The sequence below is a fragment of the Dreissena polymorpha genome, chromosome 7 (assembly GCF_020536995.1).
Source record: "Dreissena polymorpha isolate Duluth1 chromosome 7, UMN_Dpol_1.0, whole genome shotgun sequence".
NCBI lineage: Eukaryota > Metazoa > Mollusca > Bivalvia > Myida > Dreissenidae > Dreissena > Dreissena polymorpha.
The window spans coordinates 25916957-25937868 of record NC_068361.1 but is presented as its reverse complement, the minus strand read 5'-3'; the positions used below and the strand labels follow the sequence as shown (position 1 = coordinate 25937868).

The following is a 20912-nucleotide window of genomic DNA, read 5'->3' as shown; positions in this document are numbered from 1 at the left end:
ACAGTGTTCCATATAAATAATATACTATTTTTTTAAAGTTTTGATTTACAACACAACATCAGACATTTTAAACGTTCAGTGATCTAATCTATATTTATGTTTAACATCTGTTTCTTTTTTACTTACATGTGTGATCGCGCTAACTTTCCATGTGTGCAAGGGAAGCAATGCATTTTAACTTGAGAGCAAATCATCTGAGTTGTCTCCCTTTACTTTTCACGAGTGTTTTTAAACACAAAACAAAACGCAGGTTGTAACACAACGGGACAAAATTAACCAACATGAACATGATTGGATCAGAAGTGTAATAATGTGTTACAACCATCAATGTGTCTTTTATCTTTATTTCGAATAGCGACCAATGTTAGTCTAGTCGAGCTGAGTATCTGTAAGAACAATCTCATATGTCTTCGATACTGTACTAATTAGCATAAAAGAGAAAAAATATCAAAAAATCTGTAATGCCATATATTTCAAATCGTCCTCACAGTTTGTGTATTTTGTTCAAATAATATATCTAAGATGATAAACATGAAATCCGTTATACCGAAATAAATTAAGAGCGCTCATGAAATGAAAACGCGTTTAACTGAAATTTTAAACAAATTAAAAAATGTTAACGCAGTGATACACAATGAAACATAATGGAACATAACTGCATATTCATTTTTGAAAGCATAAAGTTGTTGTTTTATAAGAAATGTTAATTTAATTTATGATCTATAAGCAAATTGCGAATTCTATGCATTAGAAAAGCCTTAGGCTCAGACGTTGTCCCTCATGTGTGACATTTGAACAATATACAAACAATTTAGAACAAAAGTATACAGCATAATAAAACTCACATCAAAGATAAAGTTATACATAGAAAACCCAATATATACAAGTTATGAATTCATAACAACTGAAATTTTATCTTGTTGATGATGTTGATGACGTATGATTAATGTGATAATAATGCTTTATACGCCAAAATCATAGTGTATGTTATGCAGAATAAATGCGGATATAAAGAAAACTAACAGTGCTGTTAACAAACATGTTTTGGTAAGTTGAATAGTTCATTAGAATGGTCATATTTAATAAAATAGTATATAATACATAATCAGATATATATATTTTAAAACAATAATGATAAGGTATTCTGTAAAGAGAATGTTCACGACAGTGAAAATGTAAAAAAAAGCATATTATACGTCATACGATGCATGTCCATTATAAAATTATTCTGTTTTACATCTAACAACAAGACGTTAGTGCATAAATTAACATAAATATCACTAATAAAATATAAAATACGTTTACTATGTATTTAACAATGTACAATAATTTAAAATGAGTGTTAACAGCGGTATTTATATCTTATAGAAAGGCAGCGTACTGTTTTAAAACTGTGACAATTTTGACATACAGTCAAGTAAATGTTTCCACTTAAGCATATCAAAAAAAGATCAATTAAAATAATTCAAATAAACAAATGTATGTTTCTGAAGAATGCCTTAATGTCTAAAGCTTGTTTGATTTATTTAATGATACATATTTAAATCATGTAAAAGAAAGTGTAAAGATTCCTTTATGGCACAACCCTATCTTTAAAACGTGGTCCTTATTTTATGGTAATGGACCAATTACCAATTAGTCTAACATAACACTTAAGTACCAGACAAAGCACACACACACACAATAACCATGACGTAAAATAGGTTAAGCAGACAAAAACAAAGATCGTTTTACGTTCGTAACTTGAACATACAAAGTGCTTCTTGTAAGTGTACCTATGCAAAAGCAACATATTCAAATGCACGTGACAATATATGGCATGGTTGCCAAAATATACATTTTAATATCGCATTGAGTTCATAAACACATAAATCATATGTACAAATAATAATTTAAAACCCCAAAAAATAGTAAAAAAAGTCCATGTTGAAGGACCTGATGTGTTTACGCAAACAGGTTAATAATATAACATGGATTTATCCCAATATGTGCAATACAAACATTCATACAAGGCATATGAAAGTGTATCATATAAACTCAGTGTAAAAGGCTTGTTCAATTATACTTTTTTTTCCATTAACGTTCCACTCATCTCTTAATGCCGCGAATTGCAAAAATAGAAAGCGTTCTTGTGGCTAAACTCCTATACATCATGACCCCATTTGACGTGCTTTACGATCGATCGACAAATATTTTAAAAGACATAACATAATATGTATTTTGTAAGATATTGAGACAAGCATAGATACTTTAGTTTAAACCTTTTATTTTAGCTCGACTGCATCGAAAGCTTTTTGAAACGTTCTCGAATCCGTTCCCTGGGTAGAACAAGTCTCTACAATACACCTAGGACTTGTTCTACCCAAGGAACGGATTCGAAAGCGTTTCAATAAGCTTTCGATGTATACGCCACATCCTGACCTATCCGAACGACGAGTATCTATACGACGTGTAAACAATAAATTATGGATTACGTTTCTCGGTTTCTGAAACAGAATAATTATGACATTAAATAAAGGAACTAACAATTGCTGGAATTATGATCTGAAGACATTTGATTTGTAATGCCCCTTTACATACCGGTATATACTTTTAAAACAGGTTACACATAGCATTATTTCATCACATTGTGTCACTAACAAGTGTGATTGTTTTTCCGCAATCGTTTCAATTTGAATTTGAAAATTATAAAACAAAACGTGTACATTTGTGTTGTTTTTGCGCGTATTGATATATTGTTACAACATAATGTATTCACGTAAAACCTTTTTACGCAAGACATGTAAATGCCATTCATACAAAAATAATTAAAAAAAGGAAAAACTAGCTTGATGTCTGATGTCTGTTTCTAGATTTCGCATCGCAGCTTTAAACAAAAAACATAATTATATGTGTGTGGCATTGAAAAATAATAATACTTGTGTTACACATAATTGGATCACATGATTGAATTATATTTTCTTAATTTGTGGCAAAAGTTTGCACCATTGCTGAAGAAGCTCGTGTTTTCGAATTTCATTCTGCGCTTTCATCGACTTATGTATGGCAATAAAGTCAGCAGTCTGTAATTTTCTATTGAGATCGCTACCATCATCAAAGTATTGTATATGTGGCCAATCATAAAAGTCGCTGAACTGTAGCCAGTACATCTCAGCTTCCGGATCTTGAGCATATTCAGCGTTCGGATTGTAAGAGTGCGGGCTGGAGGGGTGACTTGGCATCTTCCACCAAAGGTCAGGGTCGTTGTCGCAGTAAGGCGCCGTGGTGCTAGTACGATCAGATCCAAAATTTCCGTTGGTTTTGAAGTACTTTGCACTGGGCACGAATAGTGGAATATTCAGCGAATAGAACTCAGTCAGTTTGAAAGACATTACAGAGTAAGGCACATATATGATGGCTTTGTGCTTAACGAGGTCACTAAGCTGATATCGTGGATATTTCTTACGTATTTCAACGACATTAACTGTGATATCAGTAAACATCGCACCGTATGACACAAATAATATTTCTGGTTCAGTAGGGTTGAATTTATTACCATCAGTGTAAAATCCGCTAAAACTGCTTATAAGTTTTATCGAATCCTTTAATCCTGTGTAATGCTTTAAATATTCATAGTCGTAACGACTGGCGCCAGCAATAATATGTTTGTGATCTACTCTGACTGGGTCGTTGTTCTGCAGTTCCCAAAGCTGTTCATTGAGCTTAGTCCAACTTTCTAAAGAACACCTCCCCAAGTTATACCTATGACCTGCTAAAAATACAATGGATTTAGTTTTATTCAAAGGCATCCAAATCTGGCACATAGCTGCGTAAAATGAACAATAGAAAGCGTCTGTATTTTTAAATAGCAAGTCATTTTCATAAAACTTAAAATTGTTGTTCATGAAATCATCGGTGGCCTGAGTGTTTATTCTATAACTTAAAATTTCGTTGGAAATCTTCTCTGGGACGATGAATCCCGGCCGGTCGAATACCGCCGGATATGGCGTCTGACGTCTTTTGTATCCCGCGACAACAAACCTCTGCCCCAGTGATGCCAACAGCGAGGGCGAGTCCAGCCGGGTCCCGTCGTGTAAATCAGAGGTCCAAAATGTTACATTAGTTGCCCGATTCTTTATAGTTTTGCACTCCTCCGGTTCTATACTATCTGATACAATAATTGATTTACCTACATCAATATTTATTATTTCGCGTTCAATCATATTTCCATCAACTTGTTTGTATTGCTTTGTATTTTTACTTTTTGTAGCAATAGAATTAAAACGAACTGATCCAAAAGCCAGTATCCAATTTTGAATATGCAATACGTCATCAATCTCAATAAATCCCCGTTCGTACGTTTCTATATACAATTCCTCTAATAAGTCCTCCAATGAACGCAACTCGTTGTCACCGGAAATAGTCTTGTTTGTTCGCCATTCATCTAAGAACGCTACCAAAGCATTAGTCTGAGTATACAAAGCGATTTCTGATTCTAAGTCGGCGAGTAATGAATGATCATTTCGGTCCTGATCCACGATTGGTCTTGGTAAGAATCCAATGGTTATATTGTGAAGAGAAAGTAAAGCTTGTGCTAGGTAACTTCTCCAAATATCCGAAACCCGGCCAGGAACGGTTACGGGTAAATATAGAGCTAAAAACGCATTTCTGAAATACAGAGTGGCCTGTGCGTTAAACGGACTGTACACTCCTTCGGAGAGCAAATGTATTCGTTTAGTGTCAGAACCTTTTGCTGGGCGCTTGAAAGTAAATGGCGTACCCTGTATTAACCTGTACAGTGCGTCTACGTCAGGTTCATGGTCGGCAAGAGACTGAAGGACACCAATGTCATTTACTTTCTTTTCTATGTTTTCTTCAACCAAGTTCACCTTAAAGTGACCTTGATCTGAGGACTTACGTATAAGTGTTAGAGGGAACCCGCGTGGCCAACAGATGTTGCTAGGCGCCCCTAGTATTGGGTACGGGTTAAATAGCTGTGCACTTCCAGTGGATGCCGAACGTAGTCCTGCAGTAACTAAAGACAGTGGAATGCTATAGAATTTATCTAATTTGAGATCCGAGAAGTTTTCAATCCACAACCTGTCGGATGGACTAGCTCCTTCGATCCAAAATTTTAGCATATTATCGTCATCGAAATCCCAAATGACTTGAGCACCGTGGGCGATTGCATATAAATATCCGACGTTTTTTCGTCCAAAACTTCGCCACGGCAGGCTCTCAACAAACTTTGAATTAATTTTGTTTTGGTCACTGTCACTCAAAAATATTATGTTGCGAAAAGTCGTTGTTGATGCCAACACATATCCATCTGGCTTATTTTTGTCACCCACAATTACAACACACCAATTCTTCATATACATGAAACGGCGAACAGCTTCGGAGGGCGGAGTAAATATTGTGGTAAGGACCGCCCATCTCTTACAATTAAACGTTTTACCGTGATCCGCCTGTAGGTCTGGGTACCGTTTGTTTCTAAACTTAATATCATTTGGATTAAATCTTCGAATGGGTTTTCCACTAAATGTTTTACCGCTGCTAGCGGACGATTCGAGTATGCTATTCACTTCGTCCATGGACTTTATATACTTAATTCGTTCGAGTAGAACTTCTTCTTGCCTTTCCATAGAATAAACAGGCAAACCGACCTGTATGCTGCTTCTTGAATAGAGGGCCCAGACGAATATCAGACATGCGCCAATAACGAGGATTGCAGCTTGACGTTTAGGTCGATCGCGGGTGCCCATTACCCGGATTGAAACTGTGCACATTCTGAAAAAAACACAAAGATACAATAAAACATTTGCAATCCACTGTGCTTCGTAACGCATGCCAGGAAAACAAACTAAATACAGAATTCTTAGCATATTGTGGGTATTTTAGAAACCATAATCGCATTCAGAATCCTACATAAACCATGTGATTGTAAGATTGTCGGCTATGCAAAATTTAGATAAATTACTCACATACTATGATTTACTTAGATGAAGAACCCACGGTATGACATGAGATCACAGAGACGAAGAACAACGAATGAACGCATGAGCGAAATGACAACGCAAGACTACATATTTATGCCGCGATATGAAACACGGATTTAATGCTTGTGTTTAAAGAAAGTCACTTCTTAGCGAAAATCCAGTTAAAGCAGAAAATATCGTCTTTGATTGACCTATGCGGACTTCTAATCTGGGACGGCACATAACGCAAATGCATTAAGCCACGTTTTCCTAAAGAGAAGCTCATTAAAAAAAATAATATTCTTCTACATTAAAAAGCATACATTTAAAAAAAAGAATGTTTTAATTTATAACATGCAGCATAAAAAGATACCTGTAGTTGCACTATATCTGGTTTTTCTTATCAATCAAATGTTCGTACGTTGGAATATTCCTAACTCACCACAACTGTTGTAAACGATTAAAGTGACACTGGTGTAATAAGATGGACTTCAAATATTAGCTTTGGTTTATTAACTGTTGGTTGTCTCGACACACAGAGCCTGAGGGTTGTGAGTCGTGAACAATAATAAGGCCATACAAACATATGTTTGTGTCCACTAACATCTCCAAAATAAGGTTGGTATGTAGTTCAGCCGAAAAATGTTCGTTACTTTTGTTAAACATACACACATTAGTTAACACTTGAATCATGACATTACAGGAAAAATATATTCAAAAACTATAATCAAAACCTTAAAAAAAGATTAAAGGATCGGCATAAACAATAGTACCGGACATGTAAGTGAAAACAAACAACTTGGTTGCGCCTTAAACGAATGAGAGCTTCATTGAATGTATGTTTCAAACAAAAGGGGGCATCGGTTAACACATTTCTGTATCGCGTTCATTTTGGCATTTCAATATCTTGAGACAATATTCATATTGTGTGTGATTGTTTACAGTTCGGACATCTTGGTCAACAAAGGTTATATCCCACTAATTGTAAACACTGACCGACGCGTTTCGGCGTTTGTTCGTAAACATTATTATTTGCATTACATTTATGATATCCTGAAGTCAAGTGCCAGTTATTGTATTCATGAAATGCAATCTTAACCGCGTAATGTTATTTAAGTTTATTGCCTTTTGACGGACAGAAATACACGGATTTCAATATTTTATCTCAAAAAGTAAAATTCCACAAAGCAACAGGTGAACGGTCCTCCTAAATATCTTGTAAAATAGCAACCCTTATCGAGTTTAGTAATTGAGTTTAGTAGCTATTTAATGTTTTTACCAAACACATTGATGTACCTGTATAAAAAGCTGCTGATACTAGTGTTATGATAGTGTCCTTAAAGATGCCCATTGTCTTAAGTATTCCATTGTTTAGATTTCCATATTTAAAAAACAGGTATACAGGATCTGACACTATACTTTAATGTCATACTGTATGTTATGATTTACGATTTTAAGAACTTTGCATGCCTTTGCCGAGGTTATCAAAAATGTAATGTATGCTTAAAAAATAAAAATAAAAATTTGAATTCAACGGACATTTTTGTACTTATTAAGTTACGCGAAGTATGCGTGGTGCATTAGTAAACTGGACCTTCCTGACAACCGAACATTTATTTGGTCCAGAATGTCGGAGTTGGAGTATAAGGTCGGTTAGTTCGTGATAGTGCAAGGCATTATTAATTATATACGGTTTTCGAATAGCGCGAAACAATAAGGGAATGACATTAAATATGTAAAGACATAAATTGTAGGACTAAATAACGGTAATTGGCATTAATAGAAATCACGCATATTTGAAAACGATAGACTACTATTACAATAAGAACATTCATTATGTAGTATTTGACAATGAAAACAGTTCTTAATATCGTTGTTCGTTTCCCATTATGACGAGAAATTACTTTAAAAACGTTATATGACTTAAATTCGATTCCTATCCTAAACGAGTAAATAACTGACGTATTGTGTAACACATGAGTATTTGAGCGGGGCTCTGGTGAAACTTGAAAGGTTTCATCAAGTCTGAATACAGAGAAACATGCTTTAAATATAAAATATTTCATACCACTTTCAATGTGTTAATGCAAACCATGGTTTAATAAACGAGAAAGCAAAGCTTGAATATTTATTTTTTTTAAATTATAGTTTTTATGGTATAGTTTGTGTTTACTTTTTCCTATTAAAACAAACCAACGCAAGTGAAACTTTAGTTGTGCTCGTTGAACATCCAAGGGCTGCGCTGGCGTATTGACTATTTCATAATAAAGCAATATTGGGAGTAATGTGATATTGCCATATATGCGAAACATCATAGCTGACAAATGACAACTTCAGTATGTGCATAGTATTGAAAATGAGTATTACTTTTTATTAGTCTGCTCTTTTTATGATCATATATCTTATACGACAACAATATATCATGGATAACTTTTTGAAATGTACTACATACATTTATTTGTCCTAATTATATATGACACAAGTTTGTTTTTGCATTGGGTAAATATATTGACTTTGCATATAAGTTACGGGCAAGTTGACTGTAACTGAAGTCAAACTCGCATATTGTTTACAGTATGTGCTTTACGGGTCCGTAAATGCGCTACTAAATCATTGTATAACACCAACCTCTGATATTGATTTTAATACATTTAACGTACGCTTCAATGTTTGACTATATGAGTCGTGTTCTGAGAAAACTGGGCATAATGCGTGTGCGTAAAGTTTTGACCCAGATTAGCCTGTGCAGTTCGCACAAGCTAATCAGGGACGACACTTTCCGCTTTTACGACATTTTTTTCGTTTAAATGAAGTCTCTTCGTAGCAAAAATCCAATTTAGGTGGGAAGTGTCGTCCATGATTAGCCTGCGCGGACACTTGACGCACATTCATTATGCCCAGTTTTCTCAGGACGCATAAAATCGCATGTCGCTATAATAGTCTTACCAATTTTGGCTAACCAGCCTTTTGAGATGATAACGAGTTATAAAATAAAGCGTGTTTTTTTAAGTATTTTAACTTGGCAGATCCTTTTAAATATTGGCCTGTAAAATGTAATTGGATACAACGAACATGGTACTCATTACATATGTAACGAGGGCCTCTATTATCAAAACCTCTGGCTAACTTACGCTAAAATTACTTACTTACGCAAACAATGGCAGCCATAAGTAGTTTTATAATATGACTTTTATATTTGAATGTTAATAAGTACATACGTACATGATTAAAATAGCACGATATAGCATAATATCAAACGACACATATTTTTATTGTTTCATTATGCTTATCATTTGCTAACAAATCAACTGAACGTATTATAAACTAAAATAATCTACACATTTTAGAACAATAATATGTATGAAGGTACAGATTGTGGAGGTAATGCCTGCGAGTTTGCTGCAAATTGTGTGTCTGTTGCTTCTGATATGTGAGGTAACCACTGACAGAAATTAACTGTGAAATATTTGTTTTCTACCTCTGAACAAAGATCTATCGATATTTTGATAGAGCGTTGGCCTATCGAGCCGGATGTTGCGACTGAATATAATCTCTTGTCTTGTCGTTAGATCTCATTACAATCGTTGTATTGTTTCCGGCCTGATTCAATCAGAGACGTTATCTACGTCTCTGATTCAATCTATATTTTAAAGCACGCAAAAGTCCAATGACAATAATTAACAGTATAAATGCTCTCAATGGTTGTCAAATTTGCCTTTGTTTCCCTGCATAGTTCAAATGATATAAAAACCATTCAATAAATAAACGAAAATATATAAAATACAAAAACTAATAATAAAACCATTGTGTTTAATAAACTAAAATGATAAGTTTCGTCTCGTCTTTTTTCGCTCAAACATCTGTAGAAAAGAATTTTCTTATGAATATCCTACATACATGTAGTATGTAATACCCTCGTTAATACAGATGTCATGCCTACTGAAACAATAAATAAATAACATACTATAAAAGGACAGTAGTCGATGCGTTATAAATAACAAAGAGGATAAAAGGACTTAAGGCGCTAACAATGAATAAACAAAAATTGTTAGCAGATAGTGTGCATAAATTTCACTTTAGACGTGATCAGGTAAACTTCCAGCCCACGACATTCATGTTTTGACTGACATCTTGTTCAAACTTAGCCCATATTCAGAATAACATTTAAATACTCTAAGAAAATTTAATGATAGCTGGGGCATAAATATGAATTCTATATGTTCAAGTCTGCTGAAGTTCCGTGATAATCTGGCAAAAATGAATTATAATATTGAAAAAGTTTAACTATAGTTACCGCGGTATATAACGAGAACTCTTTCCGCCCCTAGGTGACCATATTTGTAAACATTCCAGAACCATTACAAACTCAGCAAAGATATGAATCAAAAAATAAGTGTGGACAAGTCTTATTCTAATAGGAGCAAATAAAACATCTAGACATCTAGAATTTTCAAAATTTTCAGTTCATCTATTTAAATTAGTCACCTATTTTTACCAGTATGACCCAGTCACGAGCTCATACGTGGTATCATTCGGATATATGTTTAATTGAGATTGGGCCCAATCATGACTCCTGGAGTGTTTATCAGCTTATGGCTATAGTTTGAATACGTGCCCAAGTTTTTTCCAACATAACTGAGTTAAGCAATCGACCTAGATATCAGTCATAAATATTTCTGACCAATGGAGTGTTCACACGCGTTTTCTTTAATGTGAGCATGTGTCCTAGTTTTGAACCAACGTGCGCAACTCACACGATATATCAATAGTTAAAGTATTAGATTAAGTTACTTAAAAAATAGACACTCTTTGTGACCTCTTAACATTTCACAACGCAAATATTGATGATAGGGCGACGAACGACGTACAAATCGTGATTACAAAAACTCACAATGAGCACTTTGTGTGTTTGCGCTTAAAAATGAAACGATTTCCTTTAACGCTTTATAACTTACTGGGTGTAAAAGACATGGTCATATTCTGTAAACAAAATATGAACCTATTCTTTCAATCAAATTATCAGTATGCATTTTAATAACAGCACATGATTGCGAGTACAAACAAAAGCTGTCAGAGGACAGCGCGCTCGACTATTCGAGTGCTTGAAAGTAAAACGTAAGCCATCATTGGAAGATTGTTCATATTCAATAATTTATTAGACGATCTTTCAAAAATAAAAAAAAGGAAAAAAAAAACAATTTGTTTTTTTTTTGGGGGGGGGGTCAGAGGGGGTATAATGTGGGATGTGGTCATTTATCAGACGATCTTTCAAAAAAATTGGGGTGGTAATTTATTAGATGATGTTTAAAAAAATGGGGGTGTAGGGGGAGTAGGGGTGAGAGGGGGGTATAATGTAGGATGTGGTAATTTATTAGATGATGTTTAAAAAAATGGGGGGTGTAGGGGAGTAGAGGGGGTGAGAGGGGGGGTATAATGTGGGGTGTTGTAATCTATTAGACGATGTTTAAAAAAAATGGGGTTGAGGTTGGGGGAAGTGATTCTGGGTAGGGGCGTTGGGTATTGTTTGGGTGGAATCAATTGTGGTATTCAGGTAAGTGTTGTTTTGTCAAAGTAATAATAAAATGTGAACATAAATAAAGAAGTTATGGAAATTTAAGCAAAATGTTCAATTATCTAAGTGTAAAAGGGGCCATAATTATGTCAAAATGCTTGATACAGTGGTCTGCTCTTGTTTATAGGTTGGGGTCATGTTGGTAAACAAGTATGCAAAATATAAATGCAATATGTCAAAGGATATAGGAAATATTTGGGGTAGAACGCAAACTTTAACATTGATTTATCAATAATATGCATTTCTAAGTATAAAAGGGGCAATAATTCTGTCAAAATGCTTGATACAGTTGTCTGCTCTTGTTTATAGGTTGGGGTCATGATGGTTAACAAGTATGCAAAATATGAAAGCAATATGTCAAGGGACATTGAAAATATTCGGGGTAGTACGCAAACTTTAACATTTGCTGCATATTCTAAGTGGAAAGGGGCCATAATTACATAAAAAATGCTTGATAGAGTTGTCTGCTCTTGTTGATAGGTTGGGGTCATGTTGGTAAACAAGTATGCAAAATATGAAAACAATATGTAAAGGGACAATGAAAATAATTGGGGTAATACGAAAACTTTAACATTTGCACGCTAACGCTTATGGAAACGGAAACGAAAACGAAAACGCCGACGCCGGGGTGAACAGGATAGCTCCACTCAATATATTTCATATGTAATAGTCGAGCTAAAAAACGTCGCGTATTAACATATTTTTTACCTATGTATAATAAAAGGCATAGAGGGGCTTTGGCAAAGTTTAGAAGTGGTACAGCTCCAATAAATATAAAAATTGGAAGATATACAAATACACCCCAGGAATTAAGAAAATGTAACTATTGTAAGAGTATAGGTATAAGTGTTGTGGAAAATGAAAAACATGTACTGCTTGATTGTCTATTGTATAACGGGGTTAGACGAGACCTCATGACTGAACTACTATCTCAGTTTCAAGGCTTTGAAAATTTTGATATTGATGATAATTTAAGAATTATCTTGACAGACAATAATATAGTTAAATTAGCTGCCAAAACCTGCTTTCTGATATTAGAAAAACGCAAAGAACATATATATTGCGAAACTAACTGATTTTACCTTTTCTAACTTATCTAGTGTTTTATTGTAGATATCTGATGCATGTTATGAACATGTATTTTAAAGGAATGAATCTGTTTTTAAATGTTTTATCTTGTAGATATGTAATTGATCTTGCATCACGTCAAATATTTAGTAAATGTCTTTAATGTTGATAGATAAGGTGATACTATCATTGTATTTATATTGCCTATGTGATGTACTGTCTCCTATAATTCTATTATGAATGACCATGTGTGCTTATTTTATAATGTTGCAGATATTATGTTTTGTAATGAAGTTCATGTGGATAAGACAATAATAAATAAATAAATATGTTATAATTCTAACAAAACAAGAGCTTGTCACAGTAGTGCAAAATCACCGCCGAAATGTGTTTGCTTGTATAACAACATTTGTTTTAGAGAGTAGAATAATATTTGTAAAACATGCCACCTGTGTCATCTATTTATATTTCAATGATCAATTAGTTATATAGTGTTGGAGTAATGCTGTAGAGAATAAAATATATGGAAATGAAAGAAAGGGAAGTAATTAAAAAAAGAGACAGTTACTGTTCTTGATCACTGTTTTTTTCCTTAAACTCATATATTCATTTTACAGTGAATACTTCCGTGTTCAAATAAAAATGTCATTGTAAAATTAGATAAAGGGAGATTGAAAAGCTGAAATATTTACTATGAAATTACATTAAATATAATTTAAAATGATTAATAAAGAGTTATGCTCCGGACAAAAAATTTACTTTGAAATTAAATAAAGGTAAATAATTCAAAAACTAAAGTAGATAGAGTTGTGGTTCTTAGTCACTGCACTTCTCCTACTTGCCATCTGTTTATATTTCAAGTTTCAAGTAAACCCTTTCAGTAGATTTAGAGTTTTGCTCCGGACAAAAATGTACTTTGAAATTATATAAAGGGATATAATTCAAAAACTAAGGTAGATAGAGTTATGGTTTGTGGTCACTGCGCTTCATCTTGTTGCCATCTGTTTATATTCTAAGTTTAAAGTATATCCATTGAATAGATTTGGAGTTATGCTTTGGACAAAGTTTCGGACGGAAAGACAGACGCACAGACGCACAGACGGACGGACGGACACTATTACTATATCCCCTCCGAAAAAAATTCGGCGGGGATAACAAGTGCTTTAAGCAGCGTGTTCACATATTATTTAAAAAAAAAACTACTTTAATATGATTACTAACAAATCTATAACGTTTTGAACAGTCTTAACTAATAACAATAGCATGAACAAAAGTTGACTAAATGAAAACATTGCCCGGGATTCGAAAAAGTTACCTCAGGAAATAAAAGCTTTTGCGCATATATTACACATATATCTTTGTCAGCAAAGTATAAGTGATACATGTGTACAACACGTATTTGACAAATAATCGAGGGTAAGTATTTCAAACGCTTTATTATGTCACCGATTTTGAATGATGATTATCCATGAATAAGTCTGTAGTGTCATTTTACTTTTATTAGCCTAATGAACTTTTTTATTGTTTAATAATTAAATGACAATTGTTATGACAATCAGCATGTTAACAAACTATGAACAAATCCCGTAAATAATTTTTCATATTAAGTTTTAAGAAGATAATCAACATCGGAGAGACGCCACCAATCTGAACGCCATGTTCCTTTATAAATATGCATGCGTAAATCACACTTAGCAAATAACGTAAGCTAGTTACGAAAACATTTTCGAGCTATTGAGCGACATTATATCGAATCTGTGCAAACAGTATAGCTTAGTTCAAACACAATCGGGTATGGTCGATTGAAAAACACAATTTATAACCCATGGAGTCCCTTGCGCTAAATCGAACTTCAGTGGTTATGTGTATAACTTTTATATTTCAATAGACGTCGGTGTATGCTGCGGTGTAAATGATGAATGCTCAAAAGGGAATAAATGGTATTGTGATGTGTATTGTACTGTTACGTATTTGCCACTTGCTTTCAACAATAGGTCAACGCGCGGAAAAAAGATTTCAGGGCGTGATAATATTTCTATAGTTAAAGAATTGCTTCCTTGAATATTTACTCAGCTTTTGATTTTGGATGGTGTTCACGCGTTTGCTTAATTATCGACGATGAAGTTTACCAGCGCTTAATGGTAAACTGTTTGACAGTCAAGTTGGGTCCAAATTATATTACGCAGCCGAAACATGGGGCTTTCATGAAGGAAAAGATATCGAACGCATACACTGTAAATTTATTCGTACGATACTTAAAGTCAGAAAATCCACAAACCTAGACGGACTTTACGGGGAACTAGACAGATATCAAATGTGTGTAAAAAGCAAATTGACATTTGTTAAATACTGGGTAAAGATCATTGATCCGAACATTAACATACTGACAAAATCTTTTTATAATCGGATTAAGAGCGATGCTGAACGTAATAATACATATGCCGGCAAGAACTGGGCTTATCAGATTAAAGAACTACTCGAACACATTGGCTGAGCTACCATATGGACGCAACAACATACGAATACCCCAAACTAATACGACCTAAAAAACATTACAAATCGAATTTTGGATATATATAAACAGACTTGGTTCTCAAATATAAACAACTCAAATAGACTGTCAGCATATCGATATTTCAAATATGAATTTGAAACGGAAAAATATTTAAAATGTATTAACAACAATATAGAATATCGCTTACACAATTCAGAATGTCTGCACATAATCTAGCCAAATAAAATGGTCGTCATGAAATCATACCAAAAGAAAATAGGAAATGTAATTACTGCAATATGAATGCTATAGAAAGCGAATTTAACTTTTTATTAGTATGCCCCCTATATAAAGAAATTAGACAACAATACCAAAAACCATACATTCGTCATTGGCCAACATTGAACAAATTCGAAATTATAATGTCATCAAAATCAACAAAGGAACTAAATAACCTATCAAAATATGTTTATTGTGCCCTCAAACTTAGGTCAACTGTAACGTAGTATAAAATATATGCTGTTAACGCCTCCATTTGTGTATGTCTATTAAAACAGATACAATAATAAGTGAATCGTATTAACTATGATTATTATTTACGTTTGCCTACTGTTTAAAATATTAAGGAGATCGAATGACTGTATTGGATAGAGTAAAAGTGATCAACTTGTGCGATTATTTTATATTATGTTGACTATTTGTAATGAAGACGATCACTTCTTTGTATGATTTTTGAAAATGTGATTGCATTGTTATCATTATCAATTAGAATATTCTAAAGATATTTGTTTTGTTTTTATTATCAATTAGAATATTCAATTTACATAAAAGCGACAGTAAACAAATGTTTAATGCTAAATGATTAAATAAATCTACTCATTATTTTTTGTAATCTTAACATAAGCATTACGTAATAATGTTACTTAATCACTAAGTCTGTGTAATTTTTTTTTTAATTTTAATTGTATCCAGCATTGAAAATATAATCGATCATTCAAACAATGAGAACTTTTTTTTTAAATCAAATTCACCACCGAAATTATATATTTATTATGTAAATGACTTATTGATTCTATTCTTTGAATGATTTTGACATGCCTTTTTTTTGTTTTACCCACTATTTGTATACATCATTTTGTGTTGTACTTCTCAAATACATGCACCATGTCTTTGCTATCTCAAACACATACTGTGTATAGGCTATACATTTGCATTATGCTATTTAATGCCGAATAAACGTTATGTTATGTTATGTATATGCTTAAATTTCGATTGATAATACAGTTTATCAACAGACAAACATAAATGTCGAACAATGTTTCTTAGTCAGGGGGTAGGCTTGCTTACTTGAATAAGAGACAGTCTCTTTTAAATATATATCAAACAATATTTTTGCAAAATGTGAACAAATAAAAGCGTTGGTGTCAAAATTATACAGAAAACATATAATTAAAATATAGGTCTACCCGACAAGAGTATTTTTGACATTTAAAATAAAAATGTGTTGTTATTAGGCAATAAGATGAGTAGTAGTAGTAGTAGTAGTAGTAGTAGTAGTAGTAGTAGTAGTAGTAGTAGTAGTAGTAGTAGTAGTAGTAGTAGTAGAAGTAGTAGTAGTAGTAGTATTAGTATTAGTAGTAGTAGTAGAAGTAGTAGTAGTAGTAGTAGTAGTAGTAGTAGTAGTAGTGGTTGTTGTTGTATGAGTAGCAGTTAAGTATAACTGCTTAAATTATTAGGTATAACGTATTTAAGTATTATAAGTATTAAAGTATTAAACGTACTAAAGTATTATAAGTATTAAAGTATTATACGCATTAGTAGTAAAGTATTACGTATATTAAGTATAACTTTATTGAATATTTACTCAGCTTTTGATTTTGGATGGTGTTTTAAACAATGTGTCGGCAGTACACGTCTTTGCTAAATTATTGACGATGAAGTTTACAAACGCTTAAATATTTTGCAAATTTTGATTGATAATACAGTTTATCAACAGCCAAAATAAATGTCGAACAATGTTTCTTAGTCGGGGGAGGAGGCTATTAAATATATATCAAAAGAAAATGTTTTGCACAATGTGAACAAATCAAAGCAAGATGTCAAAATTATACAGAAAAAATATAAATAACATATACCTGACAATAGTATGTTTGACATTTGAAACAAAATTGTATTGTTGTTTTTGATGTTATGTATTTATTAATAATATAATTAAGAGGCAATGAGATGAAGAGGCAGTGTATTTTTTAGGTGTATAAGAGAACACAGAACCCGAATGTAAAAATTCAATGAAAGGTTCTTCTGTAATTGTATTTCTCAAATTCCAGAACGGTGTCAAGTGAAGAACCAAGACACGTTTTGGGACACAAGGTCATGACACAGGCTGGTTCAGATACAGCGAATAGCTGATCAGTTATCCAGTCAACATAAAAAACAGTCCCTGGTAACCAGAGAAGCTTACTGTATGCGTTCCTTTGTTTTATTTCCACACTTAAAGAATCGACCATTTTGGAAATCTTTAGTCCTGCTCAAACAAAGCATTTGCTCAACCGGTATGAACTCGTAAACGTAGTTGGGATATCTATAATGAGTTTCTTCTTACAGCGATCGAATCGAGTTTCAAGTAGACATGTGAATGCCAATCTGAGCGCTCATTAACGCCATACTTTAAAACGAAATCCAGAAATAGATTTCATGAAGCACGAAAAGAATATTATAATGCATGATCATGAAACATAGAAATGCCAACGGATACAACTAGATGGTTTTCAAAACCATGAATTAGTTACAAGTCGTTGAACATGTTTACCATAATTGCACCTTATCATCATGAATGGACACTGTTTGAACGAAATGCACATAATGCACATAACACATTCAACATTAAGCCGTTTTAAGAAGCACTTTGGGCATCCGCATAAATTAAATGTGAAAAATAAGAATCATTCTTTAACCCATTTATGTCGAGCGTCTGGAAAAAAAGGCCTTGGCAAACAGCGTAGACCCAGATGAGACGCATGATGCGGCGTCTCATCAGTTTCTGCGCTGTTTGCTTAAAGGAATGTCTGTAAGAAATATTCTAAATATAGAAATAAGAACTAGAAATCCCTAATTTGGGAAATAAATTGATCCAATTTAGAAGGATGGGAGAGTCCTTTAGGCTTAAATGGGTCATGTTAATAAGGACAAGGAAGTCGTACACATACTTATTAATGCTAAATAAACCGGCATATATTATCACTATTCTAAAAAAAACTATGATGGAAAATGGAATAAAAGGTCGAACAACTCATTAATTACTGTAGTTTACCCTTACAGGGACTTATTCACATTAGTATTCCCATTCACATGTCAACATATGCATTAACTTCCTTAATCGTCATTGATACAATATTTTCACTTGTCAAATATGAAGATAAAACCGTGGAATTAGTCTACAAATGTATTTGTATGTGCCCAATTGGTTTGCGGTAATTTAATATGCATTGTGACATTATGATAAACATTTAGAACATTATCATTGTTAAAATTATTATCCGCTTATTATTAGACAGATAAATGGCCGTCAACATTTGAATAAAGTTTTCTCCTAAAAAAATGTAATGCCTAAACTTAAAATAATGGGTTTGTGGGCATTTAATATGCATGCCAAAGTCTGTGCACGTGTTTATTAATCCAGCACCTTTCGATTATATGTTTTTACCATTTGCCTAAGTGGCCGTTACAGATTTGAGTAACTCGGCCTTGGGGATTTTTCAGAGATGTTTGGTTCAAAAATTATTTGAGTGACGATATCAAAATAAAATAATTTTGTATTATTTACCTACAGCGATTTTGAATAACAATGAACCATGAATCCACAATAACTACACGTCATTATATCGGAGAAAGATTATTGCGCTTTTCAAAATGTGTTTTTTTACTTTCTTTTTTTGAAATATTATATAAACGTTGTAGTAAATAGATCACAATTGGTGGACTGAGTCTTAAATTTTAGAAAGCCAACAATGTTAACGTAGCCTTCAGATCTAAATTCTTTAAAAAGGAGCCCATGCCTTATTTGATCGAGAAGCAACCTCAGACACGATTAAATTAATCAATCAGCCACATCCACATTCATCATCGGAACAAGTTAAAGAGCTTAATATTATTGTTTGCATTCTACTCTTGGGGCTTATTCATAAACGTTACATTCTTGGTCGAAAGATCTTGGTCAAAAGTGTCTGTTCAGACATCTCGTTTTCAGTCAATATTTAGTTAATACAAACAGCAGTTTTTGGTGTGGGCTTGTTTTGTGATGGGAAGCCGGTGTACCCGGAGGAAACATCAACCTGTCCGGTATGGTGACCACCAACAAACTCACATGCCTCTGTGAACGGGGATTGAACCCAGTTCGCCTATGTGAAAAGCGCTTGTACCAACCACCGCGCTAACAGGACAGCCAGACAAAAATATGGCTTCTGTTTCCTCACAATGCATAATTTCAGAATTACAAAGCATACATTAATGTGCATGCAAAAATAATCAACAATTCAATGGTTTTAAGTACTGACCTCGATAATATATTCTCCGCCATTCTATGTTTTTCAACTGAAGTGTCTTGGTTTTGCACGGCGATTTTGATCAGTCAACATTCACAGGTTAAACCTACAGTTTGTATTTACAAATTTCCATTTCTTCGCATAAGTGACACCTCAAATTACGTTTGGATATAGACACCAGATATGACTCAAATCGTTGGAATTTATCAGAACCATGGTTACTGATAACATATCCAAGGTAAACAAAGACTAATAGTCCGTAAATAATGTCCGGTTGCGCATTTATCTCGTTTTAATCCATAAGCACAATTTTATGAAAACAAAATTCCCATCTTATATTGTCTAGTTATTTAACCAAAAATAAAAAGGGGTGGTCCCTCATACCGACATTATCCACGGCAACACGGGTACGTAAGCGCACAGCATTTGACACGGTTAAGCACAGCGCGTATTTCGTGTAACCGACTATTTTGAAATCGGAGTGCTCACATGAAATCAAAGAGCTGAAAGGCTCATTTTCGGTGCACACGGTATCAAATTAAAAAAAAGCATGATCCATCCATGGCAACGTCTTTTCACTGTGGCATTAGTACCCGAGTTATAGGGATATTCCACTACGACCCGATTTCCCACGATTTGTCCCGATTTCCAGATAATTATACGCCATGCATGTAGTAAAATTCGGATAAGCGTTGTGGACTTCACATTTTTATATGCCATTCAAATTTACTTAGATAAAATGATGTGACAATTTAGCAAAAGTTGTAATGCAGAATTTTAAAGTAAATGAATATATAAGCAGGCGAGTTAAAGCCGTCCGAGTTGATGTTGGTATATTTAAAAAAAAATTATATGTCGCAAAAAGTGATTATGAGTCAAAATGTGATGTTATTTATGTCAGATGTGCAAAAAAATGCGCAAAATCGGTCAAGAAATGCCAAAATTCAGTACAAAGATAGGGCTTTTCAATTTCTGTCCATGGACAGAAATGATCTAAATTTAAACACGCGAGGATCACGTGTTAAACCACGTAACCATTGCATCATTGTTTACAACGCCATTTGCAATGCAGAAACCGCGTCTAAGTAGGCCTCCAACATTATCACAATCAGCTCGTAAACGACAAAAGGTCATCGTGGGACTAACAGAAGGCCAGAACCATCGATTTGGGAGAATCGCTCGAGGCATGGACTCGCCTGAAGAACATTTGTTTGCACAAGGACCTATTTGTTTGTATAGGTCCCTGGTTTGCACAATTTTTGAGAAAATCAGTATGGACG

General features: G+C 33.7%; 1 protein-coding gene across 1 annotated transcript; it reads right to left on the bottom strand.

The window, feature by feature from the left end:
• Positions 1 to 326: 326 nt before the first annotated feature.
• Positions 327 to 20053, bottom strand: LOC127838925 (uncharacterized). Its single transcript, XM_052367065.1, has 2 exons — positions 19645 to 20053; positions 327 to 5769 (listed from the first exon to the last, which is right to left on the bottom strand). The coding sequence occupies exons 1-2, from the start codon at positions 19665 to 19667 to the stop codon at positions 2952 to 2954; spliced, it is 2841 nt and encodes a 946-aa protein (XP_052223025.1). The 5' UTR covers positions 19668 to 20053; the 3' UTR covers positions 327 to 2951.
• Positions 20054 to 20912: the final 859 nt, after the last annotated feature.

Excerpts from the sequence above, each read along its gene's own strand:
- LOC127838925 (XM_052367065.1), bottom strand. The coding sequence starts at position 19,667 with ATGGCGGAGAATATATTATCGAG. Across the intron at positions 5,770-19,644 it reads GCGGAGAATATATTATCGAG|AATGTGCACAGTTTCAATCC; the intron begins GTCAGTACTTAA and ends TGTTTTTTTCAG.